The following is a 19,713-nucleotide window of genomic DNA, read 5'->3' as shown; positions in this document are numbered from 1 at the left end:
TCTTTGAGAGATTATTCCTAGCACTCATTCCTTTATCAGAGAGCTTACGCCCTCTAGTGGTAAGTGAAGTACAACAGTACCCATAGTACTCGTATTACTACATTATGTAAACCCTGTAGTGATGGTGATGCTTTTTGCCTAAATTCTGAAAGTGATCTGTTGCAAGTATCTATACACTAATCCTTAAATTTAAGTCTAATGGAGATGGGGTTACCTTGTCTGATAAGCATAGATTTGCCACGGGAAAATTTCCTTCAATCATACTTTGTTACAGTGGTTCTCAATTTTTGACGTGCAGAGAAATTTGATTAAAATTCAAGTTCCCAGCCTCAGCTCCAAAAGCTCTAGTTCAGCAGGCTTTATATGTGGCCCAGGAATCTGCCCATTTAAAATGATCCTCTGGTGAAGTTGATGTGTGTGGCCTGTTCTTTGAGAAATGCTAACCTAATGGCTAAGAGTATGGGGTTTAGAACCAAGCTCAGGTCCCACCTTCGCAGTAGTAGGCTGTTGGGTATATTCCTTAACCACTCACAGCCTCAGCTGCTCCATCTGTCAATAGGCAGTAAGAATACCAAGTCCATAGGGCTGCTGTACGGTAAAATGAGATCCTGATACAAAGGGTTTAGTACAGGATTTAGTCATGACGCGTGCCAGCACATGCCAGCTCTTATTATCTGTAGTATTAATTCTAATTTGCTGAAGCAACAAGGCTAGAGAAGACCAGGAGAAGCTGGGATTTTCTGGACCAAACAGGCATTACATCTTAGGCTCCAAGATCTCTGCAGTGAGATCCTTCCATGGACAAAGACCTCTCACACCCAAGGACATCCAGTGGCTGCTGACCCCCACTCAGATGTTTAGACACAAGAGGACCAGCATCTCCCAGCTGGGGAGCTGCCAAGGATGCTAAACAGCCTGGGTTGCAAGGTGGTTTGAGACTAGGACCCTTAAGGGCAGGGAAGGTGTTTTCATACATCTTTGTACCTCCCAGGTCAGATGGGGAAAAGAGAAGTTGAAGTTGGCAGTTCCTCTATTTAATGGTATGAAGGGAACAACTTGTTTCTTCATCTATAAAATGAGCATGATAATATTTTCCCCACATAGCTCCAAAGAACAAGTGAGTGAGGTTGTGTGTAAAACCCTTAGTATGATGATTGACACCAGTGGTCCTTGGAATGTGTTGTTATCTGTCTCATCCCTTCCGGTGTGACTATATCTGTAGTATCCTTTTCAGAGACAGACGTTAATCAGGAGAAGGGAAATAAATAATCCAGATGTGTAGTGAGATATTAGAGCAGTGTTTCTTAATTTTTAAAAAAAATCTATTCCCTCTGATAAACTTAAAAGTCATACCTTCTGTTAATATATGTTTATTAAGCTTAATATGTTGTATATATTAAAAGTTATATATATGGGGGCAGATGGGTGGCTCAGTTGGTTAGAGCGTGAGCTCTGGGCAACGGGGCTGCTGGTTCAATTCCCACATGGGCCAGTGAGCTGCACCCTCCGCAACTAGAATGAAGTCAATGAGCTGCCACTAAGCTCCCAGATGGTCAGATGGCTCAGATGGTTGAAACATGGGATCTCAACCACAAGGTTGCCGGTTCGACTCCCACAAGGGATGGTGGGCTGCACCCCTTGCAACTAAGATTGAATATGGCACCTTGAACTGAGCTGCTGCCGGGCTGCTGAGCTCCTGGATGCCTCAGTTCGGTTGTATGAATGTCCTGTGTACTTTTTAATTCTTTCCACTGACAACATTTAGTTGGAATTTCCCAGGTTAATGTGATTCTACCCTTTCTTGGGAATCATATACATCTTAGGTGTGTCATGACCTCAGCTTCACCACTAGAGAGAGCCATTCTGTAACAGGTGAGGTCAACCTAACGGAAATACGTGACAGCTGGGTGCTGATCAGAGCCCAAGCTTACAGGTTACAGGTAATATATTTCAGATTTATTAAAAAACACATAGGCAACGAGTCAGAGCTTTGGCTAGGAATGATTTGGAAAAGAACTGAAGGCATTATTCCACAAAACATTCACAGTTGTGTGCTAGAGGCAGAGAGCAGGGAAGTGTTCTAGAAGCATTTGCGGTGGACAATGGATGGCCCGGCTTCGTCGTACTCCTGTTTGCTGATCCACATCTGCTGGAAGGTGGACAGAGAGGCCAGGATGGAGCCGCCGATCCAGACAGAGTATTTGCGCTCTGGAGGGGCAATAATCTGTTGGTCAGGATGAGAAAGAAGGGCCATTAGTGCACTAGGGCAGGGCCTGGATGTTCCACCATGGTCTAGATTTGGTGCAGCTGACTGGGGTTTCAGCCTGGACTGTTAGATCCCTAACTTGAACTCTAACCTTAACCCTGACCCAAGGGGTTGGGAATAGACTCTAGAGTTAGAGATTCTTTAAGGAGCACATTTGTTTTTCTGGCTTCCTTTACAGAACCTATTCCAAAGCATCCGTGACACCTGCATTGCAATCAGTCTACTGTTGCACAAGCTGAAAAGTTGCCTCCCAAGCCTGCATGGCCTCCCCCCTCAGAGCCTTGATGACGTCTCTGATTTCCATAAGTGGGGCCTCAGAACTCAGCACAACATACTTTCTATACAAACAACCGCCAGCATCTCCAATGAGAAGTATTGATTGGGCCAGATCTTACTGTACAAGTTTCTTCCACCTGGTTATGTCTACTGAGATGCACTGTTTAACACTGAGGGGCTCAGGGTCCCTTGCTGGGACGACCATTTCCCTGGGGTAGATCCAAGTTAGCTGCCCTGACTGGCCTTTCCCACTGCACAGGCCTGACGTGCAAGGGCATGCTAATGCTTCTTCGATAAAGGAATGATTTAGGCACAGAGAACAGTGAATTAGGCCAGGGTTCTTCTCTACCTGCAGCAACCCCCAAAATAGTCACAGTTGGGCACTTTCAAATTCCCCTCCAGACTTGGATATTTCAACCAACATACAAGGTGTTTCTGAAGCACCTTGGGGAAAGGGTTTAATTTCTGTTTATCCCTCAAGTTCTGGTTGAATATTTATTTTTAATACAAGTAGTTACCATTTACTGAGCACTTACTATGTGCCAGGCACTATGCTAAGCATTTGTACTAACATGTATTATTCAATTCTCATAACTGAAGAGTAAGTATTAAATTACTCCCAGATTGCATATGAGGAAACAGACTGAGAGAGGTTAAGGAACTGGCTAGATCACACTTGTTATGTACATGTCAGACCCTGTATTCAAACCCAGACCTCTCCCAGGTGTTTTGTTGTGATGGCTGCTTAGTTTTATTATGACGTAGATGTAACCTTCTTGTTTGGGGATAATTTTAGATTTACAGAAAAGTTGTAAAGATAGTGCATAGAGTTCCCGGAGATCCCTCATCTATTTTCAGTTTCGCTTCATGTCATCCTCTTAGTGTCCCAGATGTCTAATGGTTTTTCTCTTACCACACTGGAGCCCGAAATTACACATTCATTTCTATTCAAGAAGCCACGTTTGGAGAACTAGGAACTACCCAACTCGAGCTACAGCCTCTCTCTATAATACACCCCCAACGTAGGTTGGCTTTGTGAGTGAGCCCAGCAGCTGGTTTCACTTTCCTGCCTTCAGTGTGGGAGGAAGAGGGGGTAAGGCAGATCAGAGGGGTATACAGGAAAGAGTCCTCAGAAAAAGAGTCTCTCCTCTCACCCTGCGGTCCTTTAGAGCCTATAATACAGAGAGACAGCATGCTTCAGTCTAGCACTCTTATGTGACCTGCATACTCTTTCCGGGGAAAAAAACAAAGAAAAAGAGAGACAGAGGAGGGCGAATATCAGAGAACTTGTTCAAATACTTCTTATGTGTGTGAACTGCACCTGGATTGCCCTTTCTCCTGCTCCCTGTGATGGGTCAGAGGGCCCCAGCGTGGCCCCTCTGATTTCCCAGAGCGATAATAGTGTTTGAGAAATCACCCGACATATGTAAGGTTGCCTCCAAAGAATGATCTCCATTTAATCTGAGTTCCCTTGACTGGAACTCAAAACTCACACAATACAGGGGTCCTGGGTGGCTCAGGGACTGAGCTTGGTCCTCCAGGAATCATTCTGTGCTTTTGAACACCTGTATCAAAAGGTGAGCTGAAGATAAAACTCTCCTTCCTGGCCACTGAGCTGTGATCACGTTTAGTAGTGGAAGAAGAGTACACACTATTGAATCTATAGGTTTAAACCTCATCAGAAGTATGTTTGGCTTATCTGTCTTTTTTTTTTTTATGTTTTACACATGAGATGCACTATTTTTATGATGAAGGAGAACATCAGAATATATATTTTAAATAGATACGGGCACCTGGGCAGCTTTGTTGACCTCTATTGCAGCTGCTAAAAGTAGCCGATAGACAAGGATACTTATACCGTGCTTCCCCCAAAATAAGACCTCACCAGAAAATAAGCCCTAAACATGATTTTCCAGGATAACATCCCCTGAACATAAGCCTTAATGCATCTTTTGGAGCAAAAATTAATATAAAATCCGGTCTTATTTTTGGCGAAATGTGGTAGATCAAATTTTGGACAAAATAATTCAGTTTCTATTGTAAAGTGGATTGATTTATATCCTGTAAAGTCTGGAACTTGTGCACTTGGACACACTGCCTACGCTTAGAACCTGTGAGCATGTGTGACCAAGATGTGGCCTCTGAAGAGTCCTTCAAGTCTGGTGATCGGCTTGGCTCACCAGCAGCACAGACATAGAGTCTGTCACGGCACTGTACCTTGATCTTCATGGTGCTGGGTGCTAGGGCTGTGATCTCCTTCTGCATGCGGTCAGCAATGCCGGGGTACATGGTGGTGCCCCCGGAGAGGACGTTGTTAGCGTAGAGGTCCTTCCTGATGTCAATATCACACTTCATGATGCTGTTGTAGGTGGTTTCATGGATGCCAGCAGACTCCATCCCTGGAAAAGAGACACAGGCCATGGTCCTTGGGTGGTGAGTAAAACCCAGGTCAGATATGGAAAACCTATGTGAGCAACTGGGAGGTCGTACACTGAACTAAAGTTAGGTAGGCAAAATACTCTAGAAACCACCCATCTCAGAGACCAAAAGGTCCTTGTACCTCCTCATGTCCTCCCACCTCTTGTCTAGTGAGGAAGCCCTGCTGTAGCATCTCCAGGGCGTGGGGAACAACAACATCACATCCCTGATTTTTAACAGACTCACTACTATGTATCATTCAAATCAGGGGCAAAGCCTTCGGACTCCCTGCAGAAGGTCTCACCCTGAACCAATGTCATAGCCATTGCTCAGAACTCTCCCAAGTCTCTCCCTGGCTGCTGCCTTGTTCTCACCCCTCAAAGCTTAATGGTGCTGAATTATCAGAAAAGTGCTTCATGCTATTTGGACAAAGACTCATTTTTCTTCATTCTTAATACTTTTTTGTCTGAACTCGGGAAAGTAGAACTAAGACTCAAACCCAGGCTCACCCGTCCCAGAACCTGCACTCTAAACAACTCTACTAACCCTTCTCCCAAGGTCAGTGCTAATGTCGGACCAGACCCTTCCACTTTTCTCTCCCTTGCCATTCCCAAACTCTCCACATTAGAACACCCGTCCCACCCATCCGGTAGCTCCACTGTGTCCTGAGCACACAATATTTGCCTCACCGTACATGAAGAATGCTTCTGGCTTGACTACAACGTCATATTATAGATAGTGTTTTCTTAGCACAAAAAGCTTCTTTCCTGGCCTCCTTAATAAGTCTTCTCACCTTTAATATGTGACCCTCTTTCCCTTGCCCTGGTTTAGAAATGTGTTTGGCCATGTGTCCCCATTACATAGCCCCACATGCAGGGTGTTGGTGGCCAAGGGCTGGCTGGATAGGGGAGGATAGGGTGATCTCCCCTTCCCAGGACGTGACACTGTTGCCTACCGATGAAGGATGGCTGGAACAGGGTCTCTGGGCAGCGGAAGCGCTCGTTCCCAATGGTGATCACCTGCCCATCAGGCAGCTCGTAGCTCTTCTCAAGGGAGGAGGAGGACGCGGCAGTGGCCATCTCATTTTCAAAGTCCAGAGCTACATAACACAGTTTCTCCTTGATGTCCCGGACAATCTCACGCTCAGCTGTCAAGATACAAACATTCAGGTTTTCACGGGTGGTAAAACTCCAATCCACCTGCCCTATTTTAGTCTCTCTCACAATATGGGTTCCTTCTAAAAAGTAAGTTCAATGTTCTGCAACCAGCATGATGGTAATTAAATTAGGGGTCCATGAAAGAACCACTTCTGTTCCTAACAGAATCCCTCACATATAGTAGACCTGGAGTAATTATTGCCCGGAAAAAACATGACAGGGATAAAATGAGCTAGCCAGAGAAAGGCACAGAGCAGGAAATCCTTGTGTACATTTTGTTTTACAGGATTAACTAATCACTCTTTGTTATAATTGTTTTATAGTAGGTTTATATTGGATTTTCAGTTGACCTGGAAGTCTTATACCGAAGCAGACCCTTTTGGGCCCCACAGTAGTCAAAAAGCTCCAGAGATCCATGTTGCCTGGCCCAGGTAGATTCCAGTTCAAACCCTTGGCATATCCATTGCCTTCCAGAGAGAGGCAGGCCCTGGCTCATGACCAGTCCTAGCCTAGGAGGCTCCAGTGCATACTGAAGGAGGCCCGGAAGAATGGGCAGGCAGATACCTTCCAGTCTCCTGCACTCTCAAGTTCTAAGCTATTGGTTCCATCTGGGTCTCTGGGAACCGTTTGGAGTATCTGGGGTTCTTTATGGGGAGCAGAGACAGGAACAGAATTAATTCAACTCTCTACTCCAAAAAGAGACTTCAACATCTTCAGGGCTCAAATTTGGAGTCTAGACCAGGGGTGTCCAAACTGCGGCCCGAGGGCCAACTGTGGCCCGCAATCCATTGTTAATCGGCCCGCAGCAAATTCCAAAAATATATTTAGTTTACTTAAATAAACCAGGTGAGGCAATATGTACTTCACCTCGAGTGAGTGACCCTGTTTGTGTATTTTACTACATATGGCCCTTGGTGAAAAACGTTAAAAAAACTTTGGACACCCCTGGTCTAGAACATTAGCCTCAGGCATTTCCAGAAACCTAAACATTTGGATGATACCAAACTGTTGACGGGAGAGCAGACATGAGGGCCAAGGGCACTGAGGACATCCCAATGTCTCTAGTAACAGCTGACTCTGCCTCTTGTGGGTGAAAGTCCAAAGACATATCACTTCCTGCTGGATTGGTATTAATACTGGCTAATAATTATTGCATGCTTACTCTGTGCTGGATATTCCATGCACCTTATTTAATACAACAGTCATTTAAGACATGGCCCATGATTACACCCATTTTACAGATGAAGAGACTATGGCTAGCAAGGTAGGAAAACTCGTCCAAGGTCACACAGCTAGTGAGTGGCAGTACTGGGAACCAAGCCCTCTCTAGATGTCTCCAAAGTCTCTGCACTCTCTTTTCTATTTGGGAATGGAGGGAATTAAAAATGTTCAAATACTAACTCTGACTAGCTCATCATACTATATGGTTATAACTGATCTTCTCCAGGAAACGGTCTCATCATTTGGCACTTCCACATAGCAAATTAGCTGTGCTTTGCTCTGGGCCCTGGAGTCAGCAGGGCTTGCCATGTGCAAGGCTTCCTCCCATCATTTCTTTGGATAGTCACTGTGGTCCTGTAAGTTACTGTAAAGAACACACCGTCCCTACCCCCTCTTCCCTTTATGTCCTGTGGGCCTCACCGGTAGTTACGAAGGAATAGCCACGCTCCGTCAGGATCTTCATGAGGTAGTCGGTGAGATCTCGGCCAGCCAGATCCAGACGCATAATGGCGTGGGGCAGGGCATAGCCCTCATAGATGGGCACGTTGTGGGTGACACCATCACCAGAGTCCAGCACAATGCCTGGGGGACAATGAGGCCGGATACAAGTCAGCACGGCCGCTGGCATGTGGTTAGTTGCGGGTCTAGTAGGAGGGGAATTCCTAAGCCTCTTATTTGAAAGGAGGAAAGAAGGCATTTGGTAGGATAGGAGAAGGCTTTAGGAAAAGAAAACAGCAAGAGAGAAATAATAGGACAAGTCATGCTGGAAATACAAGTTGAAGGGCTCATTTTTAAAGGTGAGAAGAAGACCTTTCAGGGCTGGGATTAGCTCTGTCATTTTCAACTAACCCCCAATCAATCACTACCCGTGTGTTTATAACCATCAAATCCTATAACTGATGGTATATACAGTTCAGGCTCCCATTCCTCCAAGGTACCTACCAGTTGTACGTCCAGAGGCGTAGAGGGACAGCACCGCCTGAATAGCCACATACATGGCTGGGACATTGAAAGTCTCAAACATAATCTGCAAAAAGCAATCCAAAGAGCTAAGTTAGTGATGCTGCCAGTCTTACCAAGAATGTTCAAGAAAGTGTCCTTTTCTTGATGAGAACAGAATTTGACTTCTCCGGTATAAGGAGAGACCTTTTAAACCTGAAGCTCAGACGAGTTGGAATTAGCCCAGTTCTGTGGTTTGCCTGAGGTTTCATTTAATTGGGTCCACTTTTTTTTATGTAGTTTTTGGGTCAATCCCAGCTCCAGAATCTGAGGCCACTCTAGCGACAGTGGAAGGAGCCCTGATTGCTGGGAAATGACAACTTCCAGCAGGTAACAGAGGACCACGTATGATTGCCAATACCCTAGCTCATGTAGTCCAGGGAAAAGATTAGAGCCAGAGCCCCTCCAGGTCACTTGTGAGAAGTTTGTGCACAACGAGATACCTGTGGGCCTCCATCTGCAAAACCCTCTTGGGGCTATCTATTCTCCAGAATGTCTGACATCATTTGTTAGAGAGCCGTAATTCCCAACTATATTGTTTGCCTTCATACCATTCACAGGAACCATAATGCCCATCCGACATATTTCTTGCTACATGGAGCACTCCTAGGTGCACAGATGTTCATCCTTAGAGATAAATGCTTGTGTGTTGGTGTCAGGACCAAGAGCTCTTCTGAGGAAAAGGCCCTGCATTTATTATTCTCCAAGGCCAAAAGATCATGGGTAAAGTCCAGGTTCTGCTACTTCTAGCTGTGCAACCTTGAGACAATCACCTAATGGATTTGAGCTTTGATTTCTTCGTTTACATAGCACAGCTAATAATAGGTCCTGCATCACATTTTTAAGATTTAAAGAGTGCATGTAAAGTGCTTGGCGTAGTGCTTAACCACAGCACGCATGAAATTGATATTGGATGTTTTTATTGGAGAGCTCATCCAAACCGGAAACCTTGTCTGGCTGATGGAAGGTTGATTTCCTGCTAGAAGGTCTTTGAGTGCCATACAAGTTACAGCAACAACAATAATAGCTACTATTTATTTGTTGAATGTTTATTATACCAGGCACTATGACTCATATGTAATATTTTGCCACATTAATCTTCACATGAATCCTTTGAAAAATGATAGTACTAATATTATTCCCAAGATAGAGACAGGGACACTGAGGCTCTAAGACATTAAGTGGATTATGTAAGGTCATGTAGCTCATAAGTGACAGATCCAGTTTTCAAACCTCGACCTGTCAGGCTTCAGAACCAAAATTACCCCACTGTGCATTGTCCTGCATTGTGAAATGACTTCTCCTTAGTCGTTCTAACCTAAACACATTGCTTTTTCAGTTTAATCTTTCAAATGCCCTATGGCTCGTGGAGGTCAAAGGGGGTAGTTCCTGCGGTAAGAATATGAGTACCGTTGGGATGTTCTTGTCCTTTCGACTCCCCAAGTTCCTGGACAGTTGTCAGTCTGCAAGTGCACTTCTGGGGTGGGCCATCTCTCTGCTCTCCTGCACAGCCTCATCCCAACAGGACTTTCCCCAAACCCAAAGTCCTGGGTCCTGGAGTGGGTATTTACCTGGGTCATTTTCTCCCGGTTGGCCTTGGGGTTCAGGGGCGCCTCGGTGAGCAGGGTTGGATGCTCTTCTGGGGCAACACGAAGCTCATTGTAGAAAGAGTGGTGCCAGATCTGGGGGGGTGGGGGGTGGAGAAGAAACAATGATGTCATGTCATGGGGACACTGCCGACCCCAAGAAAGGACCAGAATGAGCTAACTGAAACTAGGAGCAAATAAAATGTGTCTACATTTTTACTGATGCAGAGACTGAAGTTCTAAGACTGTGAGTAACTTCCCCAAGGGTTCACATCTGGTAGATGAATGAACAAAAACCCAGAGCCAGCTCTGTGAGGCACGATGGTGTGGTGAGTAATAGCAGAGGCTCTGGAGTCAAATGAGTTTGACCGCGTTCAAATCCCACCTCAACCAGTTCTTGGTTGTGTGGGCTTAGGTGAATTTTGACACTTCTCAGCTTGAATCTCACCATGGATAATAAGATAATTAGTATGTCTTTATGAGAATTAAAGTAACCCTGGAGTTACTATTGAGCCCAGTGCCTAATCCAGAGTAAATATTATTCAAGCATGATTTAGTTAAGTAAAAGGACAAACGAAAACATAAATGCATGAATGAAACTGAAAACCTAGTTCCCATTTTACATACTTTTAAGGAAATTTCCTTTGGCAGTGTATGTTAAGAAGAGGACAGGTCACCCTGCTTCCTGCCTCCATTCCCTCCATCCCCTTCTTTTCTCACCAGGGCTGGGAGAAGCCTGTTTCCATAAGCTCACTCTAGATCTTCCATTCTTGGGCCCACATTTGGCCTTCAGGTGAGCCAGTTATTTTCCCTCGTGGTAGCATGATGTTTTGAATCGGTGGCCACGGGAATTATGCAGCCTGAGGGCTCAGTCTACAGTGAACCTCCCGTACCTTTTCCATGTCATCCCAGTTGGTGATGATGCCGTGTTCTATTGGGTACTTCAAGGTCAGGATGCCTCTTTTGCTTTGTGCTTCATCACCCACGTAGCTGTCCTTTTGTCCCATTCCCACCATTACTCCCTAAAAAGATCCAACACATAACAAGTCAACTTCTTCCAGACCTTATGAATTGATTACAGTCCAGTCACAAAGGGTTACATTATTGCAAGACAGAGTTCCTCTTTTGGTACCAACAGCAATATGCTGAGTCTTATGGTCACTATATTCTTAAGCAACGCCCCTCAGATGATTGGAAATAGGCCCAAATTGGCCTCCAGACGACAGAGGACCCTGTGGGTAATGCGCCTTCACATGTGTGTTGTATTTTCTGTGTTCCTAGGTGATCTCTGTTAGGGCAGAAATTGTGTTGGTCTGGTTCTCCACTATAACAAATTGCCTGGCACATATTTGTCACTCAATAATTATTTGTTGAGTGAATGTATGAAATTTTACATGTACGTTAAATGGCATTTTATCTCTTATAAATCCCTTAAACTATACTTGGAAAGCTGTTGCCTCCTCAAAAGTGTGTGAATATGATTTTCTAACCATTATGAGCAAAAGCATTATATCAACAAATGACCACTCAGAGCTTAATTTCTGATGGATAAATCCATACCAATCAACATCAAGGTATCTGTCACATGTATTTTTTTAATCATTAAGGTGAAACTTAAAAGAAAAAGAATTCTCATTACTGGAATTTTAATCTTAATTGCATTAGAGTGACTGTTCTAGAATTGCAGAACAGTCACGGCTACAATAATTCTGTATGTAAATAGTGGTTTGTGCAAAATTGTACACTATTGTACACAGTTCAACAAAGAGACAGAGTTCATTCATTAGGCAAGTATTCTATTATTTGTTCTTATGAATATATGCCAAACTGAGAGCCGTAAATATTAATCAGATAGGCTCAATGAGCAAAATACATTTCTGATGTGAAGGAGAATTTCTGAGATGAAATTCTCAGTTTTTACCACGTAGCTGCCACCAACACTTTGTTTATGCATAAAGTTCTGTAAAATTACCATGCGGCTGTCCAGATATATCTCGTTGACAGCTAGCAGTAAGTAAAATTACATTTGGTAAAAATGCTTCTTCTCATCTAACATCAAGCTCTTTGAGAATGAATGATGTGGGTTTTCAGTTTCGTTTCTCTCCAAAGAGTAGGTATGATATACATCAGGTAACTCCTAAGTGTTTCTGATGATGATGACAGTGATTACATTTAGATGAAAAGAACTCATGAAAAAGGGACAGATATATCTGATAGACACCCACCAGATAATCTGTCTACAATGTATATGAAATTGGCACGTATCCCTGGACATTAATCATCAGAGATGTATTTTTAGCAAGGTTACATAATTTCTGGACAAAGAGAGAGCAGTAGCCAGTCTTTGGATAATCACAGACCTACAGACATAGAGGTACCTATCCCATAACGCTGTTTCTCTCTGTTCCAAACAGAATTTTGCTCACCTGGTGTCTGGGACGTCCCACAATTGATGGGAAAACAGCCCGGGGAGCATCATCCCCAGCAAAGCCAGCTTTACAGAGCCCAGAGCCATTGTCACACACCAGGGCAGTGCTGTCCTCTTCTTCACACATCTTGGCTGGAGCTACTTCACACGTTCCTGCAGGGAACAGGGAGGAAGCCACCCCAGCTGTCATCCAGCAATCATGACACTTACCTGACCACTCTCATCTTCCAGGCTGGGCTTGGGACCCCAGAGCTCTCTCAGCTGACCCTTGTCTAACACAGCATTTATTTCCAAGTACTTTAACTAAACTGGAAGTTTTTTATAAGCCCAAACTCTGACTTCCATGTTTATACAACTGGCCTCTAGCACAGTGGCTGGCATATCACATGTGCTCATAAGCATTTTCAAGATTGACTAAGTGAGCAAATGAATGAACAACTGAAGAGCACAGATGAAAATATCAGACAATGAGATCAGATCTTCACACGGACAGGTCACTTGTCATAGGTTAAAGAACTGTCTGGAATTTGCAGTCAGTATCCACCCAACCTCACATTTTTCTACATATGTTATATAACTTTTTAAAATTTTTTCAACCAGTCGATTTTGAGGGATGGGCAGCATGTAAAAATATGGAAATGTTGAAAGGCTGAAATATTTAATGTAACATGCTTACAAGAAAAATCTCTTTTGGATCCTGAGAACTTTTATTTTACCCTTGATAAAACATTAGAACCAATCAAACTTTCTAAGAAAATGCTTTAAATTTCAGTGGCTGTAGTTATTCTCCATTAATAAAAATCACTGCTAATCTGTAAATCCAACAAGCCAGGGTAAGTCCGATAAATTACACACCATGCAGTAGAATACTTTGCTGCCATTAAGAAAGGTAAATAAAAGGATAAGCTACAGGTATATTCTTACGTAAGAGTAACAGGTTAGAGAAAGTCACATTGTATGGTCTCATTAAAATGTATTTTTATACCTTATAAAAAGAGTAATAATATTTACCGAGATGCTGATGGGGGTTATTTTGAAATGGTGGGTTTTATAGTTGTTTTTGCTTATCTTCCCTGGGGTTTGTAATGTTTTCTAAGTCAAGCATGTATTCTTTTAGTAATAAAACAACATTTTAAGTATCCCACTCTTAAGCTTGGATTCTGTAACAAAATTTGAAAGGCTGGAGCAAAAGTAACAACTTAAAGATTCGGGAAATTGAGGTCCTATTAGAAAATATTTTCACCCAATACTCTTATTTTTAAAAATGAGAAAACCCAAGCGAAGCGATGTGCTCAAGGGCACATAGGGCATTAGAGGGAGAGTCGCACCAGGGATCAGATCCCCTTGGCTCCCCCTCGGCTTTCGATCCAGATTCCCATCCATTTCCCCAAGCAGAATTAGGGGGAAATAATTCTGTAAAGAGAGGGACACCCAGAGTTCTCTGCCTGACTTTGAGATCTTAGAATTTTAAGTTGAGTAAGATTCTTCAAAATTGGTGAACCCATTGCACACAGAGACATAGATATAAAAGGCAACTCTTTTAAGGAAATTTCTGGGAAGTAAAAAGGGAAAACAAAGCTATTAGAGTTGGAGTTCTGCCAGACGATTCCCATGAAACCAATGCTGCATCTTTCCAAATGCCTAGAACTTCCAGAGCAGGGCCTCTTGTTGCATGACCCTCCGTAAAGAACATGAACGTCAATTGAGATGGTATATTTTTAAATCCAGGGCATGTACTATTATCCCCAACAGACAAAAATGGAAACTAAGACTCAAGGAGTTGAAGTGACTAGCCCAGGATCGCAAAACTGGTAGAGTTAGGACGATGGAGATTACAGAGCACGGTGATCAGAAGCTTGGACTCAAGTCAGACTCCCTGGTTTTGGATCCAGGTTTCACCACTTAGAAGCTCTGTGACGTTGTAAATTATTTAACTTCTCTAAATCACCATTTCTTTACCTATAAAACAGCAATGATATTGGTACATAGAGTTCTTATGGGGATTAGATTTTTCTAAAGCATTTAAAATAATTTATGGAGGCATATACATTTTGAGTTCTCCATGAACATTTGTTTTTAAATGATTATGATGAATATAATGATGTGCTTATCATTATGCAGATCTTTTTATTGCGGGTCTTTGCTTTCTTTCCACACTGCCCCCAGGCTTGGGATGGCAGCGCTCCCCTTGTGGATTCCACTTGTGAGAGTGGCACTGGGCCTTGTAAATGGCTTGCCCTGTTCTTTCTCACCCTTCCCTTCCCTTTCCAGATACTGCATTATGTGGGACATTCCTGTGATTTGGCTTCCGTCCTAGCAGCTTAAGAAGCTAGAAGAGAGGTGAGATTTGAATGCAAGGGAGACAAGACAGAGTAGCAGTAAGAGTCCAAGGCATGTGTCAGAGGCAGCTGGCACCAGGATCACAGGCTCTCTGTGGATTTGCTAAGCAGATTTTCCAAACTAAAACTAAGAGCTGAAAACAGGATAAAATATTTGGAATAGGACACTCAGAAAATGTGCTGGGATGTTCACCATAAATGTCCTTAACAACTCTTTTGCTGGGCAAGGAGGATTTGGGGGAGTATTTGAATATACTGCAGAAAAAGTAGGCATACGTTAGCATGCAGAAAAAAAAAATCTCAAAATTCAGTAAGTCTACTTTTATTTGGCAAAAAAAATGTCCAGGAGGGATTTTGTCATCTCTAAAATAAGCACTGTCATTATAGAAGAAGTCTCTGTGTCCCCGGAAAGGAGTTGGCTCAGTGGTTCACAACTGTTATCTAACCTGCATGAGCAGCTCAGTTTGGAGCAAAGCATTTCCTAATTAGGTAAAACACACTCAAATGTCTGCTTTTGGAACTGCACCCGGGTCAGGGGTTTTGCTCCAATCGACTAGAGTACATCTTGTGCCAAAAATGAGTAGTTAGTGGGAAGAGAGGGGGGAGAAGAATGTTGTAGTTTCCAGTTCCATCGGTCTTGAAATGCAAACCATATTTAGTCATGAATCACAAAATAGAAGGAAAAATCTCTGCGTGAAAACTCGAGTTTCGGGCTAAAGCTGCCAAGCCCTGATTTACAGTGAAGTTTAGCCTGGGGTGGCAGGGCTGGCTCCACAGTCCCACTCGCCTCATCAGGCTGAGAGAAATGCAAACCAGACACCCAGTAGGCTGAGACACAAACAGCTGTCAGCTCCTCGCTCTGCTCCCTCCCTCTTTGTTCTCAGAAAAAGATTCAGTTGGTTTCCAGCTGCAGTCTGCTGCGCATGACCCAGTGACCGACCACAACACACATCCTAAAGCACAAGCTCACCGAGGCACTCACACGACATGCCTTTCCCACAGAAGACACTACCAATTAGAGTCAGAGGAACCCAGAAGCAAATATACAACTAGCCAATACTGAAGACTTGGTCTGTTCCCTTCTAAAATCCACTGCGACACCTTCACTGCACCAAAAATATACTCCAATGAAGAACCTCCACACCAAATCTGAACCCCAAATACTGCAGTTTCCAGTGTCTAAATATTAAAAAAAAAAAAAAAAGTCTAACTTAAGCAAATTATAACAGTGCAAACAACTAGACTGCATCCTTGAAGTATGCTACAAGATCTGGGCTGTTGGTTTAATATAAATAGATTTTACAGGTGACACAGACTCATTCCATCTTCCTCTCTCTCTCCTTCCCCATACCAAGCTGCTTCCTAGCTGTCTTTTTAATGTTAGATAATTCAAGCCAAATGCTACAATCATTTTAGTAGTACAATTTTCATTCAAAAATTTCAGAGTGCATGAGCCCAGGCAAATCCCTTCAGACATCTGACGATAATGGGTAAAATCAGAGCCTCTGGAATCTGTAAGTCACATCCCTGGGCAGTGCTACTTACCCTGACAGTGCTGGCTGGGCTTCTCCACTCTAGGTGGTGTTCAGGGAAGCTGAAATCTGAAGGGTTGGTTATATAGCCCCTTGGTCTGCTCCCCTCCCACTTGCTTCCCAAACAAGGAACAAAGACAGACTTGAGCCCTGCGTTCAGTCTAACACAACCATATAGGGACCTCAGCACAAAACTCTCTAATCTGGGTGGCCAGAGGCCTGGGTCTCTTCCACTGCATTCCACAGCTCTGCTCATGAAACGGGAGGCAGTTCAGCTGCCCGTGGGAGATAAACACCCCAAGGCTTCAGAACAACTGCCGAACCCACCCAGAGATACTGCCTGGGTGTAAGGGGTCAGAGAGAGGCATGGATTTGCACATTCCTCAGAAGATGCCAACCTGTTGTCCCTCTGGCATTTCAGGGCAGTTTCTAATGAGCCAAGAACAGAAAGGAGCAGCCTTTTAAGAACTCTCCAACAAAGGTGGCTTGCAATAAAGAAAGAGATTGCTTCAATTATCCAAAAATAAATTGAGGGAGTAACGATTTTACGGTAGTCACGGTTGTGTTTATAAATCGAGTCCATGAGCGCTGTTAATGGAATAGGAACGAAGTGGAGACAGGGTTGACAGGCCGTGTTTCACAGAGGAACTCGGCACTCAGCATTATCATAACTACTTTAATCTTTTGGTCCGTTAAATATGCCTACTGATTTGAGCAATGTAGCAGCATGATAGGGGCCATCCTTTGAGCCGAGAGTCTCTGTCCCAGAAGCAGTTTGAGAGAGAAAAGAGCATGCTCAAGGGAAGTCTCTCTGGACCTCCTCCCTCTCCAGTGACCCATTTGACAGGTGATAGAGAGACCAGGTGATCCAGGCAGTTCTCAGCGATAGGTAATGAATGAAGGAACATACACCTGGCCTGAAGCTCTCGCTCCCAAGTGTCAACCGGGAGCTTCAGTGGTTTTTCATTTGTCTGCTCCCCTCCTCCAAGCCAAGGTTCTAACTAAATTCATGATTGAAATACTCTTGATGGATACCATGAGTATTTCTTAGACTGCTGACCTCTGAGAAAAATCCCAGAATGAATGGCTTTATTTTACAGTTGTGGCCAGTTATTCACTCATGTTACTATGTCTGATCTGTTTGACATATGGTCTCTACACACATACACATATATTTCTCTTGGAGAAATTGCACTCTTGATGATTTAAAAATTTCGAACAGTTGAAGACTACACGATCGCAGATTTCTCTGTATTTTTCAGGAATTTGTCAACTGTGTCTAGTTTTTATCAACCAGAAAACCCAACTGTCTGAATGTTCAAATATGAAGACAAGACAGTACAACATAAAGTTGAGTATTTGGGATTAATTCAATGGTTTTTCTCACAGGGATCATGTGAAGTAAAAATTCCATATTTTTCTCATGAGGGGGGTGCAATTTGAGGAGAGGTGGGATCCTTCCTCCCCCAACTTCTGTTTCAAGCAGTGTCTATGGAGTTCTTGGTAATTGTACAAAGTGAATGTTCCTTTAAACACCAACAGAAGAGTTGGGTATTTACCTTGATGTTTCTCACGTCATTTCTGCCTTGATTATAGTAATCAGGTGACATAAACAGACATACAAAAACATGACTCAAGATTTAGTTTTTCTTACAAGATTTCTTCCTTTTTCTTTTCTTCCTTCTTCCTTTCCTCCCTCCCTTCCTCCTGCCCTCCCTCCCTCCCTCCTCCTCCTCTCTCTCTCTCTCTCTCTCTCTCTCTCTCTCTCTCTCTACCCCCCTTCCTCCTTCCTTCCCTCCTCTCTCCTCTCTCTCTCTCTCTCTCTCTCTCTCTCTCTCTACCCCCCTTCCTCCTTCCTTCCCTCCTCTCTCCTCTCTCTCTCTCTCTCTCTAATCTATGACGCTAACCAGGGAGGACCTGTAACTGAAAATAAATTTCTGAGCAAGAGATTAAATGGTCTCATTGTCTGGGTTTGAGATTTATACTTTCATACCCCATCCAAGTCTCTTCAGTGAGAAAAAGCAGCACTGGATGAGTATGTGTATGTATAAAAAAATCTCCAGTTGAGTGGCCAGATAGCTTCTGGGGCTCTGAGCCATGTATCCAAGGAGTTATGGGCAATTATAAAAATAGTAGTGTCTGATGACTTAGTTGCAGTTCAGGAAAACTATAAAATAAATTTTAAACTATAAGCACATAGTCAAGAATCATCTCCAGACATGTTGCTCTGCAAACATCATACACCATTTTCGTAACATTATTTAGTGATGATTTATTATAAATTCCTCGAGATCTGGGACAATTTTAAAACTCTGGAGCCCAGTCCAGAGCTGAGCAAGCAGTAAGTGCCTAACAATTTCTTGATTATTCTTTATCTCCAGTTCCTTGTAGATTTCAACTAGGCCATGTCAATATTGGCTAATACCCCTATAATACCATGTTTTCCTGAAAATAAGACCTAACCAGAAAATAAGCCCTAGCATGATTTTTCAGGATGACATCCTCTGAACATAAGACATAAGGAATAGCATTATTCCTTTTTATAGGTGAAGAAATAGAGGCACAGATAAGCTAATACCTTGCAAAAGGTTTTATAGCTAGTAAGTGGTAGAGCAGGGACTCAGACCATTCTGGTCAACATCTCAGTTGACCAGAGACGGAATTGGAGCACATGCACCGAGGTGGAGGTAGTGGCCAGTGTCACCATCCACCAAGCTAGCCGGGAGCAAGAGGTTAATTCATTATGCAAAGGCAGGTGACTTCACTGTTTAACATCCCAGTCTCATGAAATTCTGGGCACACAGGACACTATTGGCACCAGCTGGCTTCAGTTAGGGACAATGTCCCCAGCATCAGCTCCTCCCTCCTATCCTGAATAGACCCAAAACTCCCAGCTCCCTACTGGCTGAAGCTCTTCTTCACAAAAGCCCTGGGTCTCTAGGGTGACTGCCATGGTTTGCCCATGACTGAGGGGTTTCCTGGTACATGGGACTCTCAGTGCTTGAGGGAGTCTCGGGCAAACCAAGACAAATTGATTAATCTTCAGCAGTGATTAAAGTGCCCTTTCCTATGTATTATTAGTAGGAATCTTTAGGGACTCTTCCTCTCAGAGGCTTTTGGAGAAGGCCACAAATATCCCCTCTATACCAATGATATAGACCAGCCCTGTCCGACAGCACCTTCTACAATGATGGAAATGTTCAATATCTGCACTGTCCAATGCAAGAGCCGCGAGCCACATGTAAGCACTGATCACTGAAATGTGGGTGGGTAGAAATTGAATTTTTTATTTTATTTTTTTGTAACTAAATTTAAGTAGCCACATGTGGCTTGTGACTGACTACCATATTGGACAGCACAGGTGTAGAAGTGATTTTTAAACTTGAGTGCATCTAAAACCACCTAAAGGTGATTTAAAAAAATTCCAATGCCTAGGCCACACTCCAGATCAATTAAATCAGAGCATCTGGGATGGGACACAGGCATCAAAG

At 43.4% G+C, this 19,713-nt stretch overlaps 1 protein-coding gene across 1 annotated transcript; it reads right to left on the bottom strand.

Moving 5' to 3' along the window:
- Positions 1-1,934: 1,934 nt before the first annotated feature.
- Positions 1,935-16,364, bottom strand: ACTA2 (actin alpha 2, smooth muscle). The gene is made up of 9 exons (XM_033129846.1): positions 16,236-16,364; positions 12,350-12,504; positions 10,817-10,945; positions 9,909-10,019; positions 8,281-8,365; positions 7,759-7,920; positions 5,916-6,107; positions 4,760-4,941; positions 1,935-2,224 (listed from the first exon to the last, which is right to left on the bottom strand). Exons 2-9 carry the CDS (start codon positions 12,476-12,478, stop codon positions 2,081-2,083), a joined length of 1,134 nt encoding a protein of 377 aa, XP_032985737.1. The 5' UTR covers positions 12,479-12,504; positions 16,236-16,364; the 3' UTR covers positions 1,935-2,080.
- Positions 16,365-19,713: the final 3,349 nt, after the last annotated feature.

This window comes from Rhinolophus ferrumequinum, chromosome 16 (genome assembly GCF_004115265.2).
Source record: "Rhinolophus ferrumequinum isolate MPI-CBG mRhiFer1 chromosome 16, mRhiFer1_v1.p, whole genome shotgun sequence".
In the NCBI taxonomy this organism is placed as follows: Eukaryota; Metazoa; Chordata; class Mammalia; order Chiroptera; family Rhinolophidae; genus Rhinolophus; species Rhinolophus ferrumequinum.
This window is presented reverse-complemented; position numbering and strand designations above follow the sequence as displayed.

What these genes read in the sequence shown, in the direction of transcription:
- ACTA2 (XM_033129846.1), bottom strand. Translation starts at nt 12,478, where the DNA reads ATGTGTGAAGAAGAGGACAGCACTGCCCTGGTGTGTGACAATGGCTCT. An exon ending in ACCGGGAGAAAATGACCCAG is followed by an intron (nt 8,366 to 9,908) that starts GTAAATACCCAC and finishes TGCTTTTTGCAG; the next exon opens with ATTATGTTTGAGACTTTCAA. An exon ending in CCAGCACCATGAAGATCAAG is followed by an intron (nt 2,225 to 4,759) that starts GTACAGTGCCGT and finishes CCTGACCAACAG; the next exon opens with ATTATTGCCCCTCCAGAGCG.